We start from the raw sequence: 27,927 nt of genomic DNA on the forward strand, positions 1-27,927 counted from the left end.
GCGGAGAGTGAAACGAAGGAGGCTAGAGAAAACTAGCAAGGACAGTTACAGCGCCACAGGACTCTACACACACACACCAGCCCGTGGCGCCGGTATGTCGCCGTTAACGACGACTATTGCCGCATCTGGCTACGGCCATGGTCTCATGGCCCAACGCCATCTCAGCCTTGGCTGTGGTTGAGAGAGTCGTCTTCCAGGTCTCTCAGCCTTGCACACTCATTTCCCCACACCGCACCCCGATCCCGTCACTCGTCACGCGCCGCCCCCAGTCTACCCCGACTTTAAGGCCGTTTACCCAGAGCTTCGGAGCCTTTGTTGACATTCAAGCTGACCCCCCACAGCATAGACAAGGGCCAGTGCACGCGCCAGCCGTCTACGCTATCTGAGGACGCCTTCCGCGCGCGCGCCCCCTCTGGTTCATAACCCTCTAACCAGCACGCGTCACCCGCGAACAGCTGCCTCTCCCTCTCCATCCACGCACCTCATTTCTTCCCACCACACTCGCCCATCATGTCGTCCGCTGCAGACGGCTCTGACATTGCCAGCTGGTTCGAGGCCGTCAAGGGCGAGGTCCCTTTTTCACTTACCGTACGTTGCTGCGCCATCCATTCGCTGACAGCAGGGCCCCAGCATTACACTCTCCCCTCTCCCGTCCCCGTACCCACCAACAGTCTTCCTCTATGGCGGCAAGGTCGTGCAATCCCGCCGCATGTCGGACCAGATGTGGGCCTTGGACCTCAACCGCCGGGAGTGGTCGCGCGTCAACGCCGGCACCGGTCCTGGCGTGCGCTACTTTCACTCGATGGACGTTTGTGCGTAACCCCGCCACCACGCCCGCGCTGTGCTGACTTGGAACAGGGGAAGACAAACTCGTGCTCTTCGGCGGCATGAGCGAGCAGGAACTCAACGGGTCCAGCTTTGTCCACGACGACGTCTGGTTCTTTGACTGCCGCACCCGCCGCTGGCTGCCGCAACCTTTGCCCGACGCTGGCCCGTCCTTTGAGCCAATAGCCCAAGACCCCCAGTTCCTCCCATCCGCACGCTACGCGCACCTCAGCGCTGTGTCGCGTGGCAAACTCATCGTGTTTGGTGGTCAACGGCACGACAACACCTGGATATACGAGATTAGTGCCTACGACCTCAAGCGCCGCGCTTGGGTGTCCAAGACACCCCAACCAGAGTCGCACGGCCTGCATTCCAAGGGAGCATACCGCTCCGTCGCGTTGTCGACCAACCAACGTGTTGTCTTCCCACACTCGGACTCGCACACGTTCACCGGAACGCAAGCGCTGCCATACTCGGAGGACGAGGAGGGTTTCGGCGGCTCGATCTACGTCTACTCAAACTACGATTTTGCCAAGGTCAGACGCGAGTTTGAGATCCTTCATCCACTCGATGGCGTGGAGGCCGAACCCGTGGCGTCAGACAAGTTCGCGTCCATCCCCGATTACACCGTCCGCGACCTCTCGACCAAGATGAGCGGCGTTTCGCAGCCACCAGGCCTGCGTTTCCCCTCTGGTGGCATCGTCGGGCACCACTTGGTCCTTACTGGTCTGTACCTCGCCTCCACCTCGGGTGCCTTCTCCATATGGGCCCTCGACCTCACCACCATGGTCTGGACGCACATCGAGCCGGCTGTGCTCAAGACTGGGAGCTGGAACCGTCCTATTATCTGCCCTGACACTGCGCGTCTCCTTGTTTTTGGGTGTGCGGACTCGGACCTGACCACTGATTATGGCAAGCGCGCAGTCAACCTCAACCATGTTGCGGTTGTCGAGCTCGAGGCGTACGGCATATACCGGCCACCGAAGCAGGAAATTTCGGACATGGAGCAGAACGTGGGCCTCACCATGCTCGACCAGAGGCTGCTGATCGACTTTGAAGTCGTTTCGGTCGACAACCGCCGCGTCAAGTGCTCGCGGCGTGTGCTCGAAAAGCGCTGGCCGTGGTTTGCCGAGCAGCAGGCGTCGATCGTATCGCGTGCGGGAGAAATCATCCACGACGTCGCGTCGCTCGACATGGACGGTGCGGTCGCTGCATCGCTGAGCCCCGTGCGCATGACGCCCACTCGCCTCTACCTCCCCGAGGAGTTCGCAATCTGCGTCGCGCTCGTGCAGTACTTCTACACCCTAGAGCTGTCATCGCCGCTGCAGCGCCGCGGGCCTGTGCTCACCTCACTGTTGTTCCTTGCGAAGCAGTACAAGATTGAGCGCCTGCGCAGGCTCGTCGTGCACACGCTGCACAGCCGCCTCGAACCCGACAACGCACTCAATCTGTTCCAGGTGGCGAGTATCGCAGGCGAGAAGCCTCTGGCGTCCCGCTGCTTAAGCCTGTTGAAGCACGCCCGCTCAAACGGCAGGGGCCTCCACAGCAGTCACCACCGGCCCAGCGGTACCCAAAGTGCCCACGGTAGCGCCGGAGGCACAACACCATCTGCGTCGAACATGGGTCTCCCTCCCAACGAGACAACATCAAGTGCATCAACCGTCAACGGCAACACAACCATCCAGGGTGCTCCCGACTCGCACGTGTTCCGCCGGGCACGCGCGGACTCGCTCACATGCGCCGACCAGCCCCTGTTGCGCCTAGTGGGCGACCTGGACATGGACGATTCGCCATCAGCAACCTCGACCACCATGTCCCAAGAGGACTCGCAGGTCATGTCACTCTTCAGCGCGCTCGATATCAGCGCGCCACCGGAGTCTCCGGTCCTGGCCCAGCGCAGCAACAGGCCTATGTCGGAGCGGTCACCTTCTCCCAGCCCCAGCCATGCAAGCTCAACGCAGAAGAAGCGCACGCCGCCGATGATGCCACCTCCAGGTCGCGCTCTCCCCACGGTCCCACAGGACGCACTTCTTACTCCGCCATTCACCCCCCACACGCCCCTTGCTGACGCCGGTCTCCGCTCGTCAAGCCCCACTTACTCGGAGGCGACGTCCTCGTTTCCTCGGACACCGGCTGAGTCGACTCGTGGGTCCATGTACTCTACGCGCGAGGACCCCATGTCTCCAATGAACGAGCGCCGCCCGTCATTAAGTGACAGCAGCCTCCCCAGCAAGACGGCCGGGCTGCCAAGTCTGCCAGAGGATGAAGCGCCGACATTCGAGATGAGCGAGGACGACCACCTGCGTGTGTCGACCGAGACGTCCGAGGCCGACAACGAGAGGCTACAGACACCTCGCATTGGTGTCGACCCAGGGAGCGCACCCCTCCAACACAGCTCCCTCAACGTGCAGCAGGAGCAGGCCATGCTCAAGCTCACTGCCAACTCTGGACAGTCGAAGCAGCTCGCACGTGCAACGTCGCTCACATCGCTTGGGCAGCGTCCACACAGCACGCTGGCCACGTACACGGCGCGCGATGTGCGTGAAATGGGGAAGACGCAGGAACAGATGGGTGCTCTCGCAGAAGACTTTGGTGTCGATCTCCCGTCGACTGCAGAGCGCTCCAAGACATGGGCCAAGCCTGGCGGCTCGGATTTCAGCAAACGACACAGTATCGTCGCCAAGGCTCCCACCACCCTGGACCACGAGCAGGAGCGGTTAGCCAAGTTCCACGCCTTCATCGCCGAGCAGCAGCGGCAAGCAGGGAGCAGCGAAGCCGAAGCGATTGCCCGCAAGGCTACTGGTCGCGCAGGGCGCTCACGCTTCGGCGCGTGGCGCACCAAGGTCGGGAATGTGCTCCACTAGAGTGGTTTCCATTATCTCGGACCTCGCCATCTCGACTACCCTTCATTGACCATACAATACGACACGTTACGACATGTCTACACACGCACGTTACGACAGTCTTGATTCATCTTGTTTTCTCTCTCTGTCTATAGTATATTATTCGGGCTCACGAATCGTGTTGCAAATGAATTTGATATATGAAGAGAATGAGTGTTTGAGTGCACGGCTGGTGCCTGTATGGCACATGGCAAGAAAATACCCTAATTACGCGAGACGAACCAAATGTCGGGCACCTGCACCAGCATGACACGTCCATCCTAGACTTGAATGCATTCTTCTACTCTACTCCACTCCTCATATCCCAATCTTGAACGACGAGACGGCACTCTCTCCTATATCAAACTTCTCCCCATCTCTCTCCTCACCGGGGTCACCGTCATGCCCTCCCCACCACCAAGCTTCCTCAAGCCGCCTTCCTCCTCAACCCCCCTTCCACCTACCCACCCACTGGCCGCGGAACTGGCCGCCCTCCGCCAACAAGTCGGGCAGTACCGCTCAGCAGCGCACCAGGCTAGCATTGCGGTACAGGGCGTGCGGCTCGAGCTCGAGCTTGCACGCGAGGAGGCCACAGGTCTCAGGGCCAAGAATAAGGCCCTTGAGGGGGAGGTTGAGGTGCTACGGTGAGCCGTGACGGAGCGAGTGAGGAGTCGTGTGGGGCGGGCTGCCAGGAGGGTTGAAGTGGGGGCAGGAGTGGCGTGAAAACAGTTATGGAGATGACGACGCGGGCGGGTGACGTGAAGGGCCGCATGAGGCGTGCTTGACGCGGATCGCCCGTGACCTCGCTGGAGGGCCCACCGGATCGTGCCGTGCGGCTTGAAGGCTGGCGTATTTGCGTGCCACCGCCTCCCAGGTGGTCTTAACTCCCAGCTCCCAGACACGAGCCTCATGTTGTGGTGGCGCTTGTCCGTGCGGAGTTCTCAGGTCGATCGCAGTCCTTGGCGTGCCCTAGCGGGGACGTCTGGGCTGTTCCTTGCTGCACTCAGGCTGACGTGCTGACCCCAGAACCACGCCCGACCCACCCCAAGCCACACCACCCTCGAACGCTCTTGCGGAGCTCTCCCTAGCCCATCGCCGCCTCAGTGCCAAGCTCGACTTTACAGAACAGAAGCTGTCGGCATCCACGCTCGAGCTCGCCTCCACTCAGCAGGAGCTGCAGAGAGTGCAGAAGCGCGCTGACGGCGACCGCGCGGCTCTCACTGAGCTTCGTCGCGTCGAGGACGACCGCGAGGAAGAGCTCGAATGGGAGCGTTCGGAGCGTAAGCGCATCGAGGAGCAGAAGAAGCTCTGTGAACTCGCGCTAGCCGAGTACGCTGCCCTCGTGTCCAAGCTCGACGCCCGCGCCATTCCTCCACCCTTGCCACGCCGACGGTCAAACGACATACTCCAGGTTGTGCCCGAGTTTGGGGACGACGGGCCACCAACCCCCAACGAGCCTGCAGACAGAGACGAGAAGTGGCTTGTGGATAATAAGGCGCCCCCGCCTCCTACCAAGGAGCTCAAACCTACACCTCCCTCTGATTACAACGACGATTCGGATGACGAGGATGATCTCATAGCTATCTCGGGTCCTGAACCGCCAGTTAAGGACAGGCCCAAGCCAGCAACTCCTCCTCCTGCTTCCCCGGTTCGCATCTCCCCGGCGCCACCCTCGCCGTCCAAGGTTACAGACGACGCCAAGCGCCTCTCCACGCCAATTGCCCCTGACGTCAGCAAGCTCTCCGACTCGATCTCCAATCTTCTCCTCGGGCAGCGAGGCGTGCACCGCCTATTCCGTGACTTTTCGGCCACTCTCACGGCCAAGGAGACGGAGATCCGCGAGCTGCAGAAGCGCGCTGAGGAGCTTGAAGGCGATCTTAGCGCTGTGCGCGAGCAGCTCATATCCGAGACTGCGCAGCGTGTCGAGGCGGTGTCGGAGCGCGACCGTGCACTGCGTGATGACGCCAGTGCAGCCAAGGTCGTCGAGCGCTACATGACATTTTCGCAGAAGGCTCACGAGACTGTACACGCCCACTTGGGCCAGCTACGCACCCGCGGAGCAGCAACGCAGGCGTCGCTGCGCACTGAGGCGACAAATCTCCGCCGGCGCCTGCAGACCGAGGCCGACCGTGCAGCGCGCCTCCGTGCTGCTGCGGAGGAGATGGCTGAGGAGCTCGGCAAGGAGGCGGCAGGTCGTCGCCGTGAGGTCGCATTACGCCTGCAGCTCATTGCCACGGACGAGGCGCGCTCGCGCCGTGCCGAGCAGTGGCTGGACCGCGTGCGGCGCGCGCGTGAGCCCGAAGCTCGGGAGGCATTGAGTGCCCCGGTGCTTGGTGCGCTGCTCGACGAGGGTGCTCAGATCCTCTCACCAGTTTCGGTGGTTCCGGAGAAAGCCCCAGGATGGGGCCGTCGCTTACTTGCACGCCGCAAGAGCGTGTCCAAGCCCGACAACAAGGCCTGCGGGGAAGAGGAGTCGATGGCGCGAGTGCTGCTTGCGGAGGAGCTTGTGCAGCACCTCGTCGACGACCTCCAAATTGAGACGGAGCGGCGCGTTGAGCTCGAGAAGCAGCGTGTCGAATGGCTCGCGAAGGAGGCTGAGGATGGGGTGCCGCCTGAGGGAGGACAGGGTGGCGGCCTGGTCTTCGACGCGGATGACAAGGGCGACAAAGGCGACAAAGGCACGGAGGACAAGACCAAGGGGGCGGAGGCAAAGGAAGAGGCAAAGGACGACTCTACCGCCATTAAGGAGGCTGAACAGGAAGGTGTCAAAGCGGACGAGCCCCAAGCTGGAAGCGATACCGCCGACGAGGCCGTTCCCGTCCCGTCTCCGTCGCCGACTCCAGCACCGCCACACCTCGACGAACTCAGCGCCATGTTTGACCCTCTGGTTGAGGCATATTCTCCCTTCCAGAAGTCGCTGCATGACCAGGCCGTCTCGCTCGGGGCGCTGCGCGCCTCACTCCCCGATCTCGTCAGCGTGGCAGCCAAGAAGGGTCCGCTGCGCGCCCTCGCCCTCCGCCCGGCCAGCACCGCGCGCGACGATCTCCTCTCCCTGCTGGACGGGCTGCACGAGGTGATTGAGGATGCGCGTGTCGATGCCGAGATCGCAGTGGCCGACGAGGACCGCGTCTTCCACGGCTTCGCGGCGCTCTTGGGCGTCGGAGCGAGTGGGATAGTGCAAGCGTCGTCTGTTCTACGCGACGCAAGAGTCTACGTGGACGGACGGGGCATCGGCGTCGTCGATTCATCCACAGGCAGCGAAGGCGATTCTGAAGTAGCGGACACGCAGCTGGGACGCCTCTCCGCCCGCGTCGGTGACATCGAGCACGACCTAGCTCTCATCAAGCGCACGCTGCACGAGGCTGAGGGGATGGACGCGCCGACCGACGACGAGCCGAAGGAAAAGCGTCGCAAGAGCGTGTGGGCCCTCCTCCCGCTCCGAACGGTGTCGGCCGAGGCCGCCAAACCCTTCCCACCCTCGCTCGTCCCCCTCGTTGAGGACAGCAACGACGACGCGCCCATGCGTAAGGTCTCGCTCCTGTCGACCGTCGGACGCAGCTTCTCGTCCAGCGTCGGCGTGGCGGCAACCAACGTCGCCGGTGCGCCGCGCAACGTCTCCAATCTCGCTGGTGGGCTGTTCCGACCTCGCCGCGGGACCGTGTCGGAGAAGAAGGAGGAGGAGCGTGAGGGAGAAGTCGAGTGAGCCTGTTAGAGACATTCTATGTCGACGGGATAGATGCATCTGTGCCTGTACCAGTTCGGACAAGCTCAGAGCCTAGAGGAAGCTATACGGGCATAGGGCTAGAGACGCATTCGGGATCGTTTCTGGTGATACGCATAGCTCGTCCTCGAAGCAAATGTATACGTTTGGAAAGAAGACACTGCGGATTTACTCCCAGTGCCGAGCCACTCGATGCTCTGCGCCTGCACTTGGACTGGGCTCTGAGCATATCCGCATGTTCATCGGTGAGCTGGTACATAGCCGTACTAGTACTACATCTATCACTAGTTGTTGGAGAAGCTCTGCGAGTTGTGCACGACGCGCTTCTGCCTGCTGAGTCGCCAGTCGTCCTTGGTCTCGGCGAACCGGTCGAACAGGGGCTCAATCTTCTCACCCTGCTTGCGCTTGCTGATCTTATTGGCGTCGGCGACCTTGAAGAAAGTCGGCGCGACCTCCTGCAGCCACTTGGGCTCGATCACCGTCACCTGGTGCATGTACTCCTTGGCCGTGAGGATGAGCGTGTAGTAGATACACCACTCTGGCTGGCGCTGGAACAGCGCACTCGAAGGATGGATCGAGACGGGCGTGCTCTCCACGAGCGTCTTGTATCCCTCCATTGGGTCCTTCTTGGCCGCATTCCTGAAAAAGCCACTGCAAATCGCCATGCGGACTCGGTTATAGTCGGTGCTGCACGATACCAGGTCGTGCTTGTACCGGTCCATGATGCCCACCAGCTGCTTGCGGACGTTTTGGGCCGTGATCATCGCGCGCTCGTGGATAAAGTTCTCATAGCACCACGGTTTGGAAAAGTTGGACGCCTTCCATCCGTTGTACACTGCCAGGAGGGTGAGCAGGTCGCCCTCTGGCTGGTGGAATTTGGCCTTCTTGGCGTCTGCTTGCGCTTGCTTCTCCTTTGGCCGGTAGAAGATCTGTCCGCCGGCCTGGAGCATGGCGACGATCGTGAGCGCCTCCTCGGAACATCCATAGTCGACACTCTTGATGAGCATCTTGCATAACGGAGGGTCGAGGGGGAAGTCGGCCATCTTGCGACCCACGCGCGTGAGGAGACCCTCATCGTCGAGCGCACCGAGAGCGTACAGCGCCTCGAGCGCCATCAACATTGTTGCGGCTGGCGGGGGGTCCATAAAGTCAAAGTTGATAAGGTCGTTTACACCCATCGCTTTGAGCGTGAGAATCGTTGCTGCAAGATTGGTGCGCTGGATCTCGGGAATCGGATTTGGCAACATCTCGTTGCGGAACGCCAACTCGGTGTACAAGCGGTAGCACTTGCCCGGACCGGTACGCCCCGCGCGGCCTGCTCGCTGCCGCGCCTGGGCCTGTGAGATGGGTGTGACGATGAGCGAGTCCATGCCGAGCTTGGGGTCGTAGGCGTTCTGCTTGGCAAAGCCCGGGTCAATGACATAGTAGATGCCGTCGATGGTGATACTCGTCTCGGCAATATTCGTTCCGATGATGCACTTACGCGCGCCGGGTGGAGGGGGGTCGAAGATGCGGGACTGCATCGCGCTCGGCAGCGCCGCGTACATTGGCAGAACCAAGAGTTCTGGCACCGCCGGTCCGAGCGCCTGGATTCGCTCGGACAGGATCTCGCATGACGTGTCGATCTCCTCTTGTCCTGTGAGGAAGAGGAGGATGTCACCCGGCGGCTCCATAAGATGGATCTGAAGGATGGTGATAAGTGACGCCTCGAGGTAGTCACTTTCGGGCTCCTTGGTGTACAGCACCTCGACGGGGAATGTGCGGCCGGGGATGGTGAAGATCGGGCATCCGTAGAAGTATTTGGCGAACTTTTCTGCGTCAAGTGTCGCCGACGTGCAGATCAGCTTAAGGTCAGGGCGCCTCTTGCACGCCTTCTTCATCAGGCCAAAGAGGACGTCGGTTGCGATCGTGCGCTCGTGCGCCTCGTCCAGCATGATGACGCTGTACTTGGTCGCGTCCGGGTCGACGAGCAGCTCACGCAGCAGCATTCCGTCCGTCATGAACTTGATTTTGGTCTCGGGTGACGTCACGTCCTCGAAACGAACGTTGTATCCGACCTGGGCGCCGAGGCGACACCCGACCTCCTCAGCGACACGCTTGGCAACACTAACAGCGGCAACTTTACGCGGCTGTGTGCAACCCAAGCGTCCGTTTCCGAGCATACCCTCCTCGGCGAGGTACTGCGCCATCTGTGTCGTTTTGCCGGACCCCGTGTCGCCGACAACAACAAGAATTTGGTTCTCCTTGAGTGCCTTGACGAGCTGATCGCGCAGCTTGTAAATGGGTAGAGCGCGCCGCTGCTCCTCAATGCTCAGGCTCGTGATGCGACCGAACGTCACCACCCCCTTGTTTGCCGACTTCCAAGTGGGCTTGGGCTGCTGCTGCCCACGCAGGTCCGAGGCGAATTGCCGGTCGCCAGGTTGGGCCATCGGGTCAAGCCATGGCTGCGTGACATTCTTGGCCTGCTTGTCCATCTCGTCGTTGGCCTCTAAGCGACGAATCTCGCGCCGCTCGCGCGCCTGTTCTCCACCCGCAAGGGCAGCGCGATTCAGCGACCCGTCTGGCGCCTTGATAATCTTTACCGGCGAGATGTCGAGTGTGACCTTGGTCTGGCCTGCCAGGAACGCCGGCTCCTTCTCGCTGACCTCAATGTCGACGTCCTGCTCAACCTCCTCGCGGTCAGGGTTGTTAAAGTCGTCATCAAGGTCGGGGTAGTCGGCTGCGCTGACGGCACCGGACGCGATCAACTGCTTGATCTCGAACCGTTCGGGACTCGAAAGTCGCTTCGCACTCCCAGTCACGCGCCGGTCTCCAGACATTGCCTCGGGCACGGGCTCGCCACGCCCGTGCAATGGCGCCGCGTTGGCGCCAGTGCCTATCCGCGCCGCCATGCGCTGCCGATCCGCCGCCATCTCCTCCGCTGACCGCTCGCGCATGTGCGGTGAAAGATCCTCGCCAGTGGTCTGGTCGACGTCCTTCATGCTCAGCCCGATCTTTGACCCTGTGATTGACATAACCTTGACCTTCACGCGCTGACCCCGCTGGATTCCCTCGTTGGCCGTCTCGAGTCTCGCACCGGTGATGTTGGACACGTGTACAAGACCCTCCTGGCGCCCGGCGACGCCTTCCAACGCGACAAACCCGCCAAAGTCACGGACGTTGGAGACGGTGCCGTTGTAGATCTTGTACAGCAGCGGCCGGTCGTCGAGGCCAGGTCGCCCACGGCGCTCATCCCTCGAGTCGCGCGGTGGTCCTCCGCGCCCAGCCCATCCGTTGTCTCGTCCTGCGTACCCGTTATCACGCTCGTACCCGCGGTCACGGTCGTATCCCCGATCCCGGTCCCCGCGGCCATAGTCGTTCCGTGGCCGCTTGGAACTTGGCTCGCCGTCCATATAGTCGTCTGCGGCAGGTCGTCCACGCCGCGCCGCCACAGACTCGAGCTGCTTCATGGTGCTGTCCACCAAAAAGTCAGGAACGACCTCGGCGCCCTCCTTGTTCTCGCGCTCTCGCAGGTAGTCGTCTTCGCTCTTCCACCCCTGGTCGGGCATCGCGAGTCCGGGGAACTTGCGCGCTTGCAGAGCCTTGGCAGTGTCACCGCCGGCACCGACATTCTTTCCCGCAGCAGCCTTGGCCTTGGCCTTGGCAGCCTTGCGCTTGTACTTTGGGTGTTGCGTGACGATTGTGCGGTCGAGCTTCTTCATAAAGTCGTCGCTGAAGTTGGCGTTCAACTTGTTTAAAGCGTTCACAAAGTCGGCATAGTTTCCCTTGCTCTTCTCGTGCGTCTGACGTTAGTCGAGTGTAGAGAGAGAGGACACCCACAGAGATGACAAACTCGGCGACAGTCTTGTCCTGGACTCTGGTTTCATTGAAGATGTCTTGAGAGATGCGCGAGACGAGCGAGAGGAGCTCGAGCTTGTACAGCTCCTTGTCTGTTCCCTTGTTGGCGCTCATCTTTGCGGTGTTGCTTGGTGACGAGTCGACGAGACGAGCCGATTGATCAATGGAAATGGAGAGACACCAACAGTGGCCAACATTCAGTTGAGTGGCAACTTAGCAGCAGCTTGACAGAGGTAGCGGAAGCAAAATTCCACATGGTTGTACATAATCAAAAATGATGGGTTGGCTATGGTGGAGGTCGTCCTGCTACGATCTGGAGACTGCTAACGGCTACGGAATAACGTCTGCTCCTTTTGTTTAGGCGTCGGTGACACAGCCCTGCGATGCGTCCGAAACAAGGCGGGCGTACTTGAGGAGAGTGCCCTGGGTGACCTTGAGAGGAGGCGCGACCCACTTCTCCTTGCGCTTGGCAAGCTCGGCCTCCGACACGTCAAACTCGATGGAGTTGGCCTCGGCGTCAATGCTGATGACATCGCCGTCCTGGACGAGGGCGATGGGGCCGCCGACCTGTGCCTCGGGCACAACGTGGCCAATGACGAAGCCGTGAGAGCCACCCGAGAAGCGGCCGTCGGTGATGCATGCGACGTCGTGGCCGAGGCCAGCACCCATGATGAGCGAAGTGGGCTTGAGCATCTCGGGCATGCCCGGGCCACCCTTGGGGCCGAGGTAGCGGAGGATGACAACCGTCTTCTGACCCTGCTTAATCGAGCCTTCCTCGACGGCCTTGACGAACGAGTCCTCGTCGTCGAAGACGCGAGCCTTGCCCGTGAACTGCAGGCCCTCCTTGCCCGTGATCTTGGCAACGGCACCGCCCGGCGCAAGGTTGCCACGCAGGATGCGGATGTGGCCCGTTGCCTTGATGGGGTTGGACACGGGGCGGATAATGTCCTGGCCCTCCCACAGCTTGCCGTGCTTGTCCATCCATTCTTCGCAGTTCTCCCCGAGCGTCTTGCCCGTGACGGTCATCTCGCCACCCGTCATCAGCCCCTCCTTGATGAGGTAGTGGATGACGCTGGGGGTGCCGCCGATCGTGTACACGTCCTCCATGACATACTTGCCCGAGGGCTTGAGGTCGGCCAGGAACGGCACGCGGTCCGAGACGCTCTGGAAGTCGTCGATGGTAAGCTCGACGCCGACCGAACGCGCGATGGCGAGCAGGTGGAGGACGGCGTTGGTCGAGCCACCGAGCGCCATGGTGAGGACCATGGCGTTCTCAAACGCGGCGCGGGTCATGATGTCGCGGGGGAGAATGTTCTTCTCAAGGAGGTTGACCATGGCGTCACCGATGCTGTCGCACTCCTCGAGCTTCTCCTTGTATTCGGCGGGGAACGACGACGACCCGGGGAGGGCCATGCCGAGCGCCTCGGTAGCCGACGCCATCGTGTTGGCAGTGTACATGCCGCCGCACGCACCGGGGCCGGGGCAAGCGTGACGGATCGTGTCGTAACGGATATCCTCAGCCTCAGGAGTCTGGCCCTCCTGGAGGTAACGGCCGTAAGCCTGGAACGCCGAGACAATATCGACAATCTCCTCGGGGCGGCCAGTGTTGCCGCCACCACAGTGGCCGGGGCGGATCGTACCGCCGTACACCATGAGGCCTGGGCGGTTGAGGCGGCCGAGACCCATCAGCACACCGGGCATGTTCTTGTCACAGCCTGGGATGACGACCATGCCGTCGAGCCAGTGGCCACCGGCGGCGGTCTCGACCTGGTCAGCGATCAAGTCGCGCGACTGCAGCGAGTAAGACACTTGTGTGAGCTACCCACATAAAGGTGACTTACTGCCGCGTGTTCCCATCGAGATACCGTCCGAGACACCAACGGTGCCGAACTGGTAGCCGGTGACGCCGGCGCGCTGGAGCGACTGCTTGATGCGCTGTCCAAGAGCCAAGATGTGGCCGTTGCATCTGCTGTTAGACGATCTGCCCGCCCAAAGCTCCCAAAGCTCCCAAAGCTCACGGGTTACCCTCGTACCTGCGGTCAGTCACCGCAATGTCAATCCCGGGTAGGCACTTACCACACCGACGCGACACCGACCATGGGCTTGGCGAGGTCCTCAATGTTGTCGATGCCATCAGTGGCGTAGAGCATGGCCTTTTGTCAGCGCCGCATTTCGGAGTGGCCCACCTGGGAGGCACCCTGTGACTTGGGCTGGGTGATGACCTTGGAGTAGCGGTTGAGGCCGGCCTTGGCGGCGGTGCTGGCCGAGGTGGATAGGTGGCGCTTAGCCTGGCGCTGGTTTGCGCGGAGGACGTTTGAGCCGATCATGGTGGGGGGGTGAGTTTGAGAGGGAGAGGTGTGAGTCGAGAAAGCCTTTTGTTAAATCAAGTAAATCGGTTTCGGTGATGTTCGAAGCCGGTAAAGTGACTTTGGGTTGATCGATTTCAACTCGGCCGAGTCCTAAACTGTCCTGAACCGTGAACCTGACCCGTTTTCATCCAAAATCCTAGGCCACGACCAGAGTTGAACAAACGTCTTCAACCAATCCACTTGAAGCTCGGAGTCAGCCGTTACTTACCTATATTACATAAAATTCACGTGGGGAATAGGCGTCTGTTGCCTTTCTCATATAGGTTTGCCTAAGCCTTTGGAAATTAGGCCTGTCAACCCTCGTGGCAGCGCGTCACGATCGACGGGTCTGTGTTACAGGCGTGGAGGCAAGGTCATCTACAACGACCAACTCAACTATACAACATTCAAACATGGAGGAGGAGCCCGACACCCCATCCCTCGTGGAGCTCCTCCAACGCACCGCCGCCGACCAGCACCTCTCCGCCCCCGATCTTTCCACCCCTGCAGCCCAGGAATATCTGGACGCGCTCCAGGCGCTTCCACTCAAGGCGCTCCTGGCAGAAGCAGGGGCGATCACAGATGCCGCAGGCGGCGTCGAGGGCGAGCTCACCAACCTCTGTTATCGCGAATACCCGACCTTTATCAGCGTGCACAAATGTTCTGCGGCCGTCACCAGCGCGTTCGACGACTTCTCAAGCTCCCTGGGACGGCTACTTGACGCGGTGCCCGCACTTGAGGACGAGTGCCGTACCTTTGTGCGCGGTACGGCGAGGATGCAGGATGCGCGGGCCAAGGCAGTCCTTGTACAGGAACACCAGGACAAGCTGTTCGACCTCCTTGAGATCCCGCAGCTTATGGACACGTGCGTCCGCAACGGATACTACCAGGAAGCTCTCGAGCTCAGCGCACACACCGATAGCTTGCTAAAACGCTATCCCGGTGTAGAGCTGGTACATGATGTCGCCAAGGAGGTCGATGGAGTGCTCCAGCTCATGCTCTCCCAGCTCCTCGCCCTATTGCGCGAACCGATTAAGCTCCCCGCCTTAGTCAAGACTGTTGGATACCTGCGCCGCCTCTCCATTATCGGCGAGGACGAGTTAGGCCTCGCGTTTCTGGTGTCACGCCTGTCCAATTTTAGGACACAGCTCGGCGCTCTTGAGCGCGACCGACCCGATCCAGTGCGTTATGTGCGCAAGTACGTCGACCTGTTCCGCGAGCACGTATTCGACATCATCTCCCAGTTCAGCGCCATCTTCGAGGGCGCCAGGGGCGCCGCACAACTCGCCTCCTTTGCGGGACAGTGTGTCGACGAGCTCGTGTCCGTCGTCGCAACGAACGTGCCCAAGATGAAGGACGCGGCGTCTTTGTCCTCCATTCTGGTCCAGCTGGGATATTGTGCGCTAGCCTTCGCCCGCGTCGGCCTCGACTTTTCTGCGCTCGTGACGGACCCTTTCGCCGATGCAGTTTCTTCAGCCTTCGGCGGCGCCATCACCGACGCAACGAAGAGCCTCGCCATGGCGCTTGCGCAGGCCGAGAAAGGCTCCGGTAGTCCTGCCTCGGCCCTCCTGGCGCCTGAGGCGCTGCCAGCCCTCCTCTCCGCCGACTCGCCCCTGTCCTTCGTAACCTGGTCCGGATCACTTGACACCCTCCCTGATCTGGCCAAGTTCCCGCCCCTCGCGATCCTTGTGAACGCGCATCTCTCGGCACTCAACTCACTCCGTCTCCTCGCCCCGCTCCACCTCCACCCAGCCCTGGCAGCGACGCAATGTGCAGCTCTGACGAAATGTACCCACGCCGTGGCGCAGTACGCGCGCCAAGCAGTAGCCATGAGCGATACCATGAACCCGGGGACGGGACACAAACGGTCCAACTCGGGCCGAGCCGCTCTCATCCGAAGAAACACCGAGACGCAACTGACCCCGGAAGCGCGCACAGCCCGCCGGCGCGAAGCACAGCGTACCTGCGCGGCATTCGCTGATGCCTGGGGTCAAGCTGTCGTGCCCCTCCTCCGGACGGCGCTTGACACTGGCGTCTTCGAGGAGGCATTGGACGATTCGGCGGAACTGAGGGAGACTTTGGAGACGCTGGACGCATGGGTCCGCGACCAGGATGTGGAGAGTACCGTCAAGGAGGGTGCACGGACGCCGAACGGATCGGGCGCCGCGACGCCTGTCGTACATGAGGAGCTGGTTGGTGAGCCGGAGGAGATGACTGCGGTGGAGAGGGGAGCATCACCTGTGCGCTCGCCGTCGCCCGTGAAGGCTTCTCCTGTGAAGGAACGCTCGCCGTCGCCCGTGAAGGCGGAGCCAGCACGCTCACCCTCGCCCCTGAAAGAGCCGGTGGCCCCTTCTCCCATCGCCTCTTCAGTGAAAGAACGCTCTCCGTCGCCCGTAAAGCCGGAACCAGCACGCTCGCCATCCCCTGTGAAAGTGCCGTCACCCAAGTCACCAGTACAGCCGTCATCGCCAGAACAGACATCGCCACCTCTGAAACCCACATTCCGAGCACCGCAATTCACCATCGACACCCCATCAGCACACGCCACGCCGGCTGACACGACGCCCGCGACATTGGCTACGCCTGTGGTCGAGACGCCGCCGCCTGTGCCTACACCTGAGCCAGAGCCGGAAGAGAATGAGAAGGCAGCAAATGGACAGGCCAAGGCGGCGGAAACCAAGGCGGCGGAAACCGAGGCGGCGAAAACCGAGCTTAACCACAAACCTGAGACGTCCAAGGAGAGAACCGAGATGAAGGTGGAGACCAAGCCGATGTCCGAAGTGAAGGCAGAGGGGACGGCCGAGTCCACGCCGACGACGACGTCCGAGCAACCAGCCCAAGATGTCAACGGTACTGCCGATGCGGAAAAAGCCGGGGCGGCCGAGCAATCGGAGCCCGCGGTCACGGCCGACGCTGATCTCTCGGCCGTGTCCGTACTTGAAGACGAGTCTTCACCGTCTCCTGTCGCTGACACTGCGCCTGTGGTTGGCAACAAGCCCACAACCCCACCAGCGTCTGCCGAGACTACCACTGTGGTGGACACACCTGTTCCACCATCTGCACCCGACGCCACTCCACCAGCAGCATCTGAGACGCCAGCGGAAGAGGCCGATGACGACCCGGCCGAGTCTACCGGGCCATCAAGACCGCCGTCACCGTCTGGAGCTGCGCCGTCCACTAGCGGAGGAGGCAAGAAGAAGAAGAAGAAGAACAAAAAGAAGAAGTAGAGCTAGAGCAGGGCAGTATCGCCCAACCTGTAATTGACGCCATGCATGGCGCCTATTAGACGTAGCGATACGTAACAGTTGCTATGGTCGGTGGCACTCGTTGTGAGCGCTGCCCCATCCAGGGAGCGTACGCGCCCCTCGAGAGCGCGCATGGTCGTTGGGTGCGTCGTGTGTTGATTGTCCGCCAGCGGAATCGACCCTCCTTTAAAGGAGAGTGAGGTAGTTGGAGGGGGCAATCTGATGTCAGCATCATCTATGGTTGAGCCAGGGCGGTGGAAAAGCGGTGTGGATATTCGCCACCTGAAAACATTCCGCAGCGCCGCGGCGTCATTGGTACCGGCGCATACTCTAATCTTGTGCACCGGCCTGGAGCAGTGTGGGAAGATGCGATGCGATACTCACGCCAGTCTGACCGCCGACCGTGCGGACCTGGTACCACTTGCCCGTCGTGTCGTGGACTTCGAGGATCTCGCCCTTGGCAAACGAGACCTCGTTTGGGTCGTCTGGGCTTGCCGAGTACGCGTAGTTTGCGCGGGCCTTGTGCTTGTACGCGACTGTGTCGGTGCTCTGGCCGATGGCGCTGGCAAAGTCGGGCTGGGGCGAGGTCGCGTTCATCTTGACTGGGCTCGGTCCGTCAAGGTTGATAGGCGTCGAGTAGCCCATCGAGCTGCCCATGCCGCCGTTGGCGTACGTAGCAGGCAGCTCGTGGCTGGACATCCCCCGGTCAGCGCCGTTGGCGCGGAGACCCGCGCTCTCGTTGCCGTAGACGCCAGCCTCGGCGCGGGAGGCGCGTCCAGAGTGCCGCCTGCTCGAGGGCGCCCCGCCCCACCCACCAACGGTGCCCGACCCAAACGTGTAGAACAGCCACGAGTCCTCGTCAGAGGTCAGGAAGAGGAGCCAGACGAGCTGGTGTCAGCGTTGCAGGGAGGTGGCTCACGTCAACCATGCAGAGCAGAAGCCATCCGACACCGGTGGCAATCCTAGGGCCATTGCCTTTGTAGAAGATGTTCTGGACGCCCTGGACGGAGAACACGACGCAAATAGCAGTGAAGATGGCGAGCGCGAAGCGGTGCTGGGACAGTGATCCGCTTGCAGCGGAGATACTGCGCGTTAGTGCGATTCTGAAGGTTCCCGCCATGGCGGGCGCTCAGTGGACATACAGGAAGAAGACAACCACAAGGCTGGCGAGTAAGCACTAGCAAGCATAGAGAAACTTACATCTGGACCCATATCGCGAACCACAGTACACCAAGAGATGGTGTTCCAATCGCCATAGCTTGGAGTGAGCACAGTCGCATGACTCTAGTCCTGGTATCTCACATTGTGCTTCGACGACACACTGGCCGATAAAGGCAATAAACCACGCGACAAACGCGACACCAATAGTCGCAATGAGCGGCGGGCTGCGCACGACGGCGCCAATGTCAAATCCTCTGCCGACCATTGCGGAGATGGGTTGGGGGTAGGTTGTGGATATGGGGGATTGAGAGGGAGATTGAGAAGGAGATGAGGAGGGAGAGTGGGAGGATTCAAGAGTGGATTGTTTGTGAGACGTTGTTGAAAGGGAAGGGTAGGAATGTACTGGCTCAATTGGTGCCGTGCAGTGGGTGCAAGTTGCGAGCTCCGTTACAAAGGCCAAACAAGTTGTGCACAGGTCTGGATCTCTTTGGGCCTTGGTTCTGTCTACGTTGCCGTTGCTCGGTGTCGGAGATAGAGGGTGATGAAGATGAGGGCGACGACGCTCGCGTCGTGTTTATGGCTTTTAGGGTGGGGGGGTTGAAGTGGCTGTGAAAGTGTGAAAGAGACACAAAAGTCAAGTAGAGTCAAGAGTCAAGTCAAACTCAGCCATTGTACCTTTGACGCCACTCTCCCTGGTTCTGCCATTCGCCTTTGGCCTCCAGCCTTCCCTCCCGTCATTCTCCCGTCATTTTCTTACAATGATAAATCAAATGTTGAGTGACTATGATACAATCTATCCTATTACTACCCCTAGCCTTAGTAGATGTTCCTCTTACGCGTCCTCTCCTCAAATGCCAATTTACTCAAATTGCGGTCCATCTACGCCGCCCTTTAGAATCTAAAGCAACACAAATTATACCCCCGTGAATAGATTACGAATTTGATCCCGTTGCCACCCAACGTCATCTGGTTCATGGTTCATGTCAGCCAAGCGAACGCGACCCCCACCCCCAAATCAACATTACTCTTCTCGATCCCCTTCCCCATCCCCTCTCTCATCAGCCAACGCCGGCCATCACCCCCGGCCTAAAGATAGATACCAGGACGCAATCCACCACGGCATGGCGCGACGTCGGCATGCAGTGTCCCGTTTGTGAAAGCACCCGCGACAAGCTCTACTGCGCACCATGTCTCCAGGAAGGGTACGCCATCTCAAGGATGCGCTGACGCAGCGTGAACGGACATACGGCGATGAAGCACGAGATAGAGGGACAGGTCATTGCTGCCCGCGAGAAAGCTGAGCAGCTGCTCAAAGGCAACCCTGGTGCGCCCGGTGCTACAGAATGGCGTGAGCTACGTGCCAACGTCGCGGCGGCTGAGGCCCGGGTGGCTGCGTTGCGGGCACGGATTGCACGCACCTCTGATGATGCGCAGAGGAGTGAGCTGTTGTGCGTTGCCCCAGGCTCACATCAGTACGCGTTTCCACCTCATCAACTGGAGCTATACGCCGACGGCGACAGACGCTCGAGGACGCCGAGCACGCCATACCCACACACGAAGATATGGCAGCGCGCATCGCTACTGTGCGACAGCAGCAACGGGAGGTCGGCAAACGTATCATCCAGGCACGCAAGGTGCTCGTACGGGAAGCGGTGGATGTGTTTGGCGTTCAGCGCATGCGGGGATGGGAGATTGCCGGCCTCGAGCTCCCCCCACCAGACCTTTTCAGGGGTAGGTCCTCCCTCGGCGTATGTATGCTAACCCAGTGCACCCGTCTGCGACAATAAATGCGGCCTTGGTGCATACCATCCACCTCCTCTCCCTCCTGACGTCGTACCTCTCCCTTACGCTGCCGTTCGAACCCATCTGGCCGTTTGGGGTCCACATCGGCCGGCCAGTAATGGCTCCGAATGTGCCGCTCCTCGCAACCAAGAAGTTCCGCGAAAAGAAACACGTCCTCTGGATGTCGAGTACAGCTCCAGCACTCGCCCGCAGCCGGAAGGGTGGCTTTACGGTGCTCAAAGGCTCGGCGCTGGCAGCGGTGCTCGCCCGTAGCGGGAGCAAGCACCGCAGCACGCTCACAGCCTTTGCGCTACTTGCGCATTCTATTGCCTATCTCGCATATACCCAGGGTGTGGGTGGTATTGGGATTGCCGACGCGTCCGAGGACGACGTTACCGAGGGGGTGCTCGTCAGCGCGACCGACGTGCTGGAGCTCATTGCGCTTACTGCCGAGTCCTCGGATTTGGGTGTGAGGGCGCACGAGCCAGGTACGACGCAGACTATGAGACACCTCGGATTCGGGCTCGACGTCAACAAAGTCGTCGAAAGCGTGCTCGCTGCCGAGAGGGCGCGATGGGGAGGCGTACCCGATGGAACCGAGGAGCTCAGTGAGGGGTGGGACATGCTCGAGGAGGAGAAGGATGAACAGTCGTGATGGAGTATGGAGAGCACGGCAGTGTTGTTGTATCATCAAATACACCTGACATCGTTGCAAGTGGAGCAGTGGGAGTTTTCAGTGTATCTGCCAAAGTACCATCCACCCAGAATGTTTGGACACTCTGGAGAACGACAGAAGGTATGGTGCCCTTGAGACGTAATGTGGCGGACGCCATCACAGGCGCCAGGGGATTGAGGGGTACGGCCGGCGCGCAGCACTCAATGCCCACTGATGACCGAGGCACGTTGGTCCACGGTACTGGCCAGCCCACCTAGCTGACGTACTCTTTTCCCGTGGGTGAAGAATCTGATGAGCTGGATCAGGTCGACCTTGTCCGGAAGCTCTACAAGGGGTACGTGGCACGGGAGCCCGCGGTGACGCCGCTAGGGTTGTCGGGGCCGGATACGCCTCCAACGAGACCACCGACAGCTACAGCGGGAAGGAGACGCCGAGATGAAATACGCAATCCCTCAGTCGTGTGAACCTCGAGCATGCGACGACCAAACAGTGCAAGAGATTGTACATTGCCAGCCGTTTCCTCTCAAGCTCATCTCATGAGTACACATACATGGCACCAAATTTATACAATACTGGCGTGACCGGGCTCAGCTAGGCCTACTCACCCTGCTCCTGCTCCTCGCGCATCTCGGCCAGGCGGCGGCGCATAGCCTTCTCCGTCCGCGTGGGCGGGACACGGCGACACAAGACCGCGCCGACGAGGGCGGCGAGCCCGCCAAACCTTAGCACCCACGATACGCCGGTCCGTTCGCGGAACTCTGGCTCGAGATGATCAGGGGGTAAGTCACCGTCGACCACCTTGAAGATGATGCTGGCGACGATGGCGATCTGTGTCAGCTGCTACACGGATAACGGATAACCATACCAGAAACTGTGGGAACACAATCGCGAGATTGTGGATGCCCATGATCGTTCCCCCTGCAACGGGTCCTTGCGGGGCATACTCTATACCGGCAGCTTCAAGGTCGACTGCAGAGTATGCGTTCTGTAAGGTATGGTCGACTAGAAGGCGGGTCTCGTCCGGTGATGATGACACTTCTGGGGATGGTGGGGCTGTACGCCTGTCCTTGTCGTTATCGGCATCGATTTCGCGTAGGAACTCCATCATGATCGCGAAGGGCACCCACATCGCCACGGCCCAGCAGATACCTACCAGCGCGATCATGGTTGTCGCTTGCCACACGGTTGAGATGAAGAATGTGCTCATCATGAGAACGAAGAAGAAGACGAGGGCGCACGTCCACACGTCTCTCAGCATGAAAGGCACTGCGTTAGTTGGGACGCAGGAAGACCTACTTCGAGGGAGTTTGAGTGGTCGGCCACGACGGTGCGCGTCGCGACGCCAGACGTCCACCGTGTCCCGGATACGTGCGGATTCCGCCTCGTCGTCGTCGTAGTCGTTTGGGAGGAGGCGCTCGTCGCGCTGCGAGAACCATGGGAGCACTGTGCCAGCGGTAATGGCCACAAAGGCGTAGAGGAGCATGGCAAAACTCCCCACGCGGGTTGCCTCGCCGCGGTCGGCGTTGCGGCCTTGCTCGTGGCTCATTACCGTTTGCATGTACGTGGTCGAGTAGAACCTGATATCAGCATTCTGTTCACAGGTGCATCCCGAGCATCCACTTTGCCAGCCAATTCCACCTTGCCACTCCTTCGTCATGCACTGTGACTCTGGCAATTCCAAAGTCTGAGCCAGTTCAATGTAGTGCTCTTGGCACCAGTAGTCCGAGATAACGGATTGGGTTGGGAAGAGGATCGGCTAAATAGGTTAATTACCGATCGCCAGGCACCTCCACCCAAACCACCACAGACACCATCCACAATCTTGCCCACTACTTGTCTCGAGAAGCAATATACGCACAAGTAGGTGAACCAACCGCCGAAGGCGGCGAACTGAACAGCGCAAATGCGGCGCACGGGCTCAGGGAGGGTGCGTATTGCCTGGTCGATTGCGTAAAACATGTCTCGCAGCTTGCCCCGGTTCGTGTTGGGTACGAGACATGAGCGTGGGTCCTCATCGATTGTGAAGCACGTGATCCACACAGTAATGACTAGGAGCGTCATGGCGACAATGCAGAGCTTGCGGAACTGTTCGCCGCCGATCAACCGAATGATCGGGACAGAGTCGAGTTTGATGTAGCCCAGCGCGAAGCCGACAATGCTTCCCAGATGCAGGAAACGGGCGTGCAGAGCGTTGGCCGCGTTAATCTGTTCCTCTGGTGTGACGTCAAAAACGAGGTTGCGGAGGGAAGCCTGTAGGCTGGCGTCAGTGGTGTCCGCATCCAACCCACCCATTGAGAGCAAAGTCGAGACTGTAAAAGCAGAACACAGCAATGCTGATAGCCGTGAGCTTGACCAAGCGGCCATGACGGGGGTCCCAATCACCCTGACCCCCGCCGAAGATGTCGACGATGGCCTTGGCGACGGGTTCGGTAAACGCGAGCCCGAGGGTCGAAATGACGAGCAGAATCGTGCTCGCAACAATCCAGTACCGCCGGCGATACCTAGAAGTCGACGAGTCCGAGATAACGCCGATGAGGGGCTGGACGACGAGGCCTGAGATCGGGCCAGCGAGCCACACGAGGGAGGTGAGGTCCTCGCTGAGACCCAGGTCGAGTAGGTATGGTGTACCGTATCCGAGTTCGACTGTCCAGGCGATCTGACTCCCCCCCATCGATACCGTGAGCGCGATCAGACGCCATAGGCTTAGGCGGCGCTTCTCCTTGAGTTCAGGCAGCTCGATCCGGCTCTGCTCGCCTTCCATGTCCTCCTCAACGCCGCGCGCAAAGTTCCAGTCACGCAGTGCGGGGCGGGGCGACGTAGGACTGATCGGGGCCACGAGGTCGCGCAGGCTCGTGTACCCGCTCGGCGAGCCGTTGGTTCCATTTGTTCCATTGGCGCCATTGGCGCCGTTATGTTGTGAGCGGCGTGGGGTGTGGGGTTGCCCACCGAGGCTGGGCCTTGGGCTTGTCATTGTAATTGAGTGAGTGGGCGATGTATGGATGACGAGTGACCCGGCCCGAATGTGGGGTACCTCAGGGTTTGGGTGGCGAGGATGGAGATGTTGGATGTCACAACCACATCCAACCTCGAGAACAATAGAGATGACTAGAAGACTAGAAGACTAGGAAACTAGTATATGAGGAAAGAAGTAGATATGTATGTAAACAGATGGTCAATCATCTCAAGTTATATACATCTCATCCACACCCATCCACCTCGCGGCTAACTTTGGAGTGTTGCTTTGCGCAAAAAGCGCAAAACGAGGGGACCATGACGGGGTTCGAACACGTGAGTTGTGTTGCTGCCAGGGCACATGTCAACAAGGCTCGCGGGAGCAAATATCCATGATTACAGTGTATTTGTAATATCATTAAGAAAGCGATTTAAAGTCGATTCGCCGCTCAACTGCGGTTGAAGCTCAAGCGCACAAGTCGCCAAAGGGAATGCTGAATGACTTGGAACACTTTGTCAACGTCTCTCTTCTCTCTCTCTCCACCACTCATCCTTCAATGCACGGGCAGGTTGTCCTCGACCACTCGGCCCTCCCTCAACTCATCGACGACATTCTCGCAAATGCCCACTACTCTGTCCTCCTCGCTTTCCGCGGCACCTCGCGCCTCTTCCAGGCCCGCATAGACGCCGACCTCTTCCACCACATCACCGCGCGAGAACATGACTACGAGGAAGACATTCCGCCAGACATGCCGATTGCAGAGCTTGCAGCCCGTCCCACACCCTCGAATGTCGAACTGCGCACTGCGTCAGGACGGCGCTTGCCAGGTGTACGATGGGAGGACGAGGAAGCCTCGGACGCCGAGCGGCTGCACTGGGCAGCGCGGATCAGGCGATACACCCGCGTGGTGGACTTTAGCAACGATGTTTGTCTCGACAACCAGGAGCCTGTGTGCGATACCGCACTGCTGGCCGACCCCGAGGTACGTCGGATATTGGAGGAACACGACCGCAACCTCCTGCGCTGGGCTTTGGGGAATGTGCAGCGCGTGCGGCGCTGGGACATGGGTACGATATTCGCAATGGGCGCCGACACCATTGTGCAGTTTGCGCACGCCGAAACGTCGTGGGACGGATACATGTGCGAACCGGGCGCGCTGTTCGACGACATGTACGTCGAGCCGCTTGATAAGCTCGTCATCAACCTTCGCTACGACCCGGGTATCGCTCTGCTCGAGCAGTGCGACTTTGGCCACAACACCCACCGACATAGGACGAACAGTTTCAACCGCCGGCGGAACAGGATCGAGAACCCGCGCGAGCTCGTCGTCATCTTTGGGCATGATCGGCGGTATGGTCCGGACACGCGCTTCGGCGGGCCAGGCAAGCAGCTGGATGACCTACCGGAGCCAGAAGAGGATGCGCCGCCTCTGGGACTCCTGCACGGTGTTGTCGAGTTTCTTGGCTCCAAACTGCACTGCGTCGAGCGCATCGTGCTCGTTGGGCTCGAGGGTGTCGAGCGTGCATTCCTCAACGTCTCGCCGGGTATCGCCGAAGCCAAGCTACACGACAAGGTGCGCAAAGCAATCCGTGTCGAGAGCGCTGCACAGGAAGACGATCTTTTCGACGAGGAGGAGAACCTCTGCCGCCTCGCGCTAATGGATGAGCGCCTCGCGCAGTGGCAATTCCACCCCGAATTCGACCACTTTGCTGTGACTGAGTACTGGGAGGCGCGGAAGCAGGAGCTCGACGGCGACTTTCGCGCACTAAACAAGCTTGTCCACCGCCTGCATACCGTCACGGCTGCGGACGGATATCCTAATGGCCTATTAAGCGCGATGCCGTCGTGGGTCAACCTCCCCGACCAGCCAACGTTTGCGAGCATTCATTTCATGACCCACGACGAGTACCGCGATCGGTACGGACAGGAGACGTGGGATTTCGAGACGGACGGGTACGAGATCGATTAGGATCGAGTGGCGAGCGTGGCGATGCCGCGGCGAGCGCGTGACCGGGAGCCCGTGAGGTTACGATGGACTTGGGCTATAGATGCCCGCAGCGCAAAGAGACGGGCTACGAGAACGATTATGAGCGAGCCGCACGCGCAGCGATGCCCTGGCTACTGCAAGCCTGAGAGCAAGAGACGGGGAGGAGACGGATGGGACGAAGCCGAGAGTCGATGGCTGTAGCATGACATGACCGACTGATCTTGGCGAACCCTCTATAGTCTGTTGTATCATATATTGCATAGGGAGGCACACTTGAAAAGTCGACAGGAATGGTGGAGCACACCATAGCGGCAGGGGCCTATACCCATCTCTCGTTAACAACCAGCATCCAGAGCATGTCGTCCAGGTCGGCCACAAGTGCCTACGCCACTGCAGATATACATTGGTTGGTTGGGTCTACCAAATGGTGGCCTCCTCCGCCCGCTTTCGCGCCTCAGCCTCACGCATCTCGGCGGGCTTCTGCCCCTCCTCCTCCTCCTTCATGCGGGCCAGCGCAGCCTGGAAGGCGGGACGCGCACGCATACGCTCGACCCATGCGTCGGTGGCCGGCCCAAGTTGGTACAGCCTCGGCGCATTGGGCCTGGCGCGCCCATGAGCAATACTGTTAAGGGGGAAGAACATCATGAACTGTGTATGTAAGCGATTCTCAAGTAGCAAGACTTACGTCGCCAAGTCCAAGCTTGTCGCTACCAGAAAACAGCTCGTGTCCCGCAAGCCAAGTCTCAGCCTCTCCCAGGGCGCCGGTAGCATGTTCCCTTGCCCAATTCTGGAACCAGTCGTTCATCATCTTGACACCCTTGGTCGTATCCCGATTAAGTCCATCCTCCTTGAGAATCTGCCTCATGCCGAGGGTAGCAAAGCGCGCCGGCTGTAAATACAGCATGAGGGATCCTTCGGAGAAATGGCTCCAAAACAGACTGTTGGGTGATGGCTCATTCTCAGTAGAGGGAGAGGGAAAGGTACGGAGAAGCGTACCCAGAATCGCCGCGCTCTCAGTGAGTGTCTTGCCGTCCATCTGGACCGCCGGACTCTTGCCAAGAGGAGATACGTCACGCAGCGAGCTTCCTGCGAACCAGCCTTTCGTGCGATAGTGGACCCGCACGTCGTAGGGTTCGCCTAGTTCCTGGTCTTAGATTTTGGAAGATTAGATTAGAAGAGGAATACATACCTCGAGCGCCCAGAGGACGCGGGCGGAGCGAGAGTTCTGCAGGTGGTGCACTAGGACGCGGGCCTTGTTCATGGTGTTGTGTTGTGGGCAATGGTGAGGTAGCTTGAGAGTGTGGAATGCGTGTTGATTGGCAGTACAGTATCGGTTACTAACCGATAGATGCCGCTCGTCCCTCATCCCACCGGACCTCGGCGGTGGGCAAATGTCTTGATAAACCTCTAAACTCTGACTCTGACTCTGACGTGCAGCCATCCAGAACGACAACGACATTTAAAATGCTCATCCTATCCGATGTGGACCGTTCTGCGAGCTCAGCCCGCAAGACACTGCACCTAACAAAGGTGCAGGCGACAGGCAACGACTTTCTCCTCCTCTCCGATCCGGACGGTCACCAACCCCTCCAACCGCACCAAGTCGCCGCGCTGTGCGATAGGCGTTTCGGTATCGGTGCCGACGGCGTGATTCGTGTCATCCGCTCTAGACATATACTAGAAGGCGCGGCGAGTCTGGAACAAGACCCTACCGCCGAATGGTTCATGGACTACGTCAACGCCGATGGAAGTATCGCCGAGATGTGCGGGAATGGGGTACGCGCCTTTGTCCGGTACCTCATCTACTCTGGTCTTAACCCATTGAGGGTTGGCGAGAGGATAGCGGTTGGGACACGAGCGGGGTTGCGATGGGTCGAGCGACTGGAGGAGGGCTTTAGAATCGACATGGGAAAGTGGCGGATGACAGGTCATCATCTAGTCAAGGCAGACGGGATCCCCATTAAAACGGGGTTGGGGATCAACCTCGGTAACCCGCATGTCGTCGTGTCCTTGAACGCGGACGAACTCGACGCCTTGAAGTTGGGAAACACGCCTATCCTGGATCCGCCAGCGATTAATGGCGCCAATATCGAGTTTGTCGTTACCGAGTCGGTTGAGGTCGGCCGCATCCGGATGCGCGTAAGCGAGCGTGGAGTCGGAGAGACGCTTAGTTGTGGGACTGGATCTGTTGCTGCCGCTCTCGCTGCGCGGGAGTGGGCGGGCGGAGCGCCAGATGCCTGGGAGGTGTGTATTCCCGGTGGGAGCGTCCAGGTCGCAATGACAGGAGGGAAGGATGAGCGGGTCACTCTCACGGGCCCAGCCGAGGTCGTCTTCGATGGCGAGTTTACGCTGCCGCGTGTGTGAGACTGCTGGGCAACAATCGAGACTGCCCCAACCCTGTAGGACAACCCGCGCTCTGGTACAACGCAGCGATCTTGATCTTGGGCGCCGAGCTTGGGAAGACCACACCCCCGGCGTGGCGTTGCGGAATCCATACGAGATAGAGCCCG

At 60.1% G+C, this 27,927-nt stretch overlaps 11 protein-coding genes across 11 annotated transcripts; 6 read left to right on the forward strand and 5 right to left on the reverse strand.

Annotated features, from left to right (window-relative positions):
* Positions 1-510: 510 nt before the first annotated feature.
* Positions 511-3,689, forward strand: CcaverHIS019_0106830 (uncharacterized protein; the record flags this gene model as incomplete). Its single annotated transcript, XM_060603044.1, has 3 exons — positions 511-588; positions 623-812; positions 859-3,689. 3 exons carry the CDS (start codon positions 511-513, stop codon positions 3,687-3,689), a joined length of 3,099 nt encoding a protein of 1,032 aa, XP_060453231.1.
* Positions 3,690-4,109: 420 nt separating this feature from the next.
* Positions 4,110-7,410, forward strand: CcaverHIS019_0106840 (uncharacterized protein; the record flags this gene model as incomplete). Its single annotated transcript, XM_060603055.1, has 2 exons — positions 4,110-4,351; positions 4,734-7,410. 2 exons carry the CDS (start codon positions 4,110-4,112, stop codon positions 7,408-7,410), a joined length of 2,919 nt encoding a protein of 972 aa, XP_060453232.1.
* Positions 7,411-7,712: 302 nt separating this feature from the next.
* PRP22 (uncharacterized protein) lies at positions 7,713-11,379 on the reverse strand (the record flags this gene model as incomplete). Its single annotated transcript, XM_060603066.1, has 2 exons — positions 7,713-11,210; positions 11,248-11,379. The coding sequence occupies 2 exons, from the start codon at positions 11,377-11,379 to the stop codon at positions 7,713-7,715; spliced, it is 3,630 nt and encodes a 1,209-aa protein (XP_060453233.1).
* Positions 11,380-11,622: 243 nt separating this feature from the next.
* On the reverse strand, positions 11,623-13,592 carry ILV3 (uncharacterized protein; the record flags this gene model as incomplete). The annotated part of the gene is made up of 5 exons (XM_060603077.1): positions 11,623-13,073; positions 13,107-13,231; positions 13,284-13,298; positions 13,342-13,418; positions 13,452-13,592. 5 exons carry the CDS (start codon positions 13,590-13,592, stop codon positions 11,623-11,625), a joined length of 1,809 nt encoding a protein of 602 aa, XP_060453234.1.
* Positions 13,593-14,026: 434 nt separating this feature from the next.
* Positions 14,027-16,840, forward strand: CcaverHIS019_0106870 (uncharacterized protein; the record flags this gene model as incomplete). Its single annotated transcript, XM_060603088.1, has 1 exon — positions 14,027-16,840. One exon carries the CDS (start codon positions 14,027-14,029, stop codon positions 16,838-16,840), a length of 2,814 nt encoding a protein of 937 aa, XP_060453235.1.
* Positions 16,841-17,044: 204 nt separating this feature from the next.
* SHO1 (uncharacterized protein) lies at positions 17,045-18,284 on the reverse strand (the record flags this gene model as incomplete). The annotated part of the gene is made up of 6 exons (XM_060603099.1): positions 17,045-17,077; positions 17,243-17,746; positions 17,778-17,943; positions 18,001-18,021; positions 18,059-18,116; positions 18,161-18,284. The coding sequence occupies 6 exons, from the start codon at positions 18,282-18,284 to the stop codon at positions 17,045-17,047; spliced, it is 906 nt and encodes a 301-aa protein (XP_060453236.1).
* Positions 18,285-19,156: 872 nt separating this feature from the next.
* On the forward strand, positions 19,157-20,456 carry CcaverHIS019_0106890 (uncharacterized protein; the record flags this gene model as incomplete). The annotated part of the gene is made up of 4 exons (XM_060603110.1): positions 19,157-19,221; positions 19,252-19,457; positions 19,493-19,750; positions 19,786-20,456. The coding sequence occupies 4 exons, from the start codon at positions 19,157-19,159 to the stop codon at positions 20,454-20,456; spliced, it is 1,200 nt and encodes a 399-aa protein (XP_060453237.1).
* Positions 20,457-21,074: 618 nt separating this feature from the next.
* CcaverHIS019_0106900 (uncharacterized protein) lies at positions 21,075-23,448 on the reverse strand (the record flags this gene model as incomplete). The annotated part of the gene is made up of 5 exons (XM_060603122.1): positions 21,075-21,305; positions 21,343-21,743; positions 21,774-22,054; positions 22,336-22,734; positions 22,766-23,448. 5 exons carry the CDS (start codon positions 23,446-23,448, stop codon positions 21,075-21,077), a joined length of 1,995 nt encoding a protein of 664 aa, XP_060453238.1.
* A 538-nt stretch (positions 23,449-23,986) lies between these two features.
* On the forward strand, positions 23,987-25,399 carry CcaverHIS019_0106910 (uncharacterized protein; the record flags this gene model as incomplete). The annotated part of the gene is made up of 1 exon (XM_060603133.1): positions 23,987-25,399. One exon carries the CDS (start codon positions 23,987-23,989, stop codon positions 25,397-25,399), a length of 1,413 nt encoding a protein of 470 aa, XP_060453239.1.
* A 435-nt stretch (positions 25,400-25,834) lies between these two features.
* On the reverse strand, positions 25,835-26,678 carry CcaverHIS019_0106920 (uncharacterized protein; the record flags this gene model as incomplete). Its single annotated transcript, XM_060603144.1, has 3 exons — positions 25,835-26,065; positions 26,103-26,561; positions 26,607-26,678. The coding sequence occupies 3 exons, from the start codon at positions 26,676-26,678 to the stop codon at positions 25,835-25,837; spliced, it is 762 nt and encodes a 253-aa protein (XP_060453240.1).
* A 203-nt stretch (positions 26,679-26,881) lies between these two features.
* On the forward strand, positions 26,882-27,781 carry dapF (uncharacterized protein; the record flags this gene model as incomplete). The annotated part of the gene is made up of 1 exon (XM_060603155.1): positions 26,882-27,781. The coding sequence occupies one exon, from the start codon at positions 26,882-26,884 to the stop codon at positions 27,779-27,781; it is 900 nt and encodes a 299-aa protein (XP_060453241.1).
* Positions 27,782-27,927: the final 146 nt, after the last annotated feature.

Source organism: Cutaneotrichosporon cavernicola (assembly GCF_030864355.1).
Source record: "Cutaneotrichosporon cavernicola HIS019 DNA, chromosome: 1".
NCBI lineage: Eukaryota > Fungi > Basidiomycota > Tremellomycetes > Trichosporonales > Trichosporonaceae > Cutaneotrichosporon > Cutaneotrichosporon cavernicola.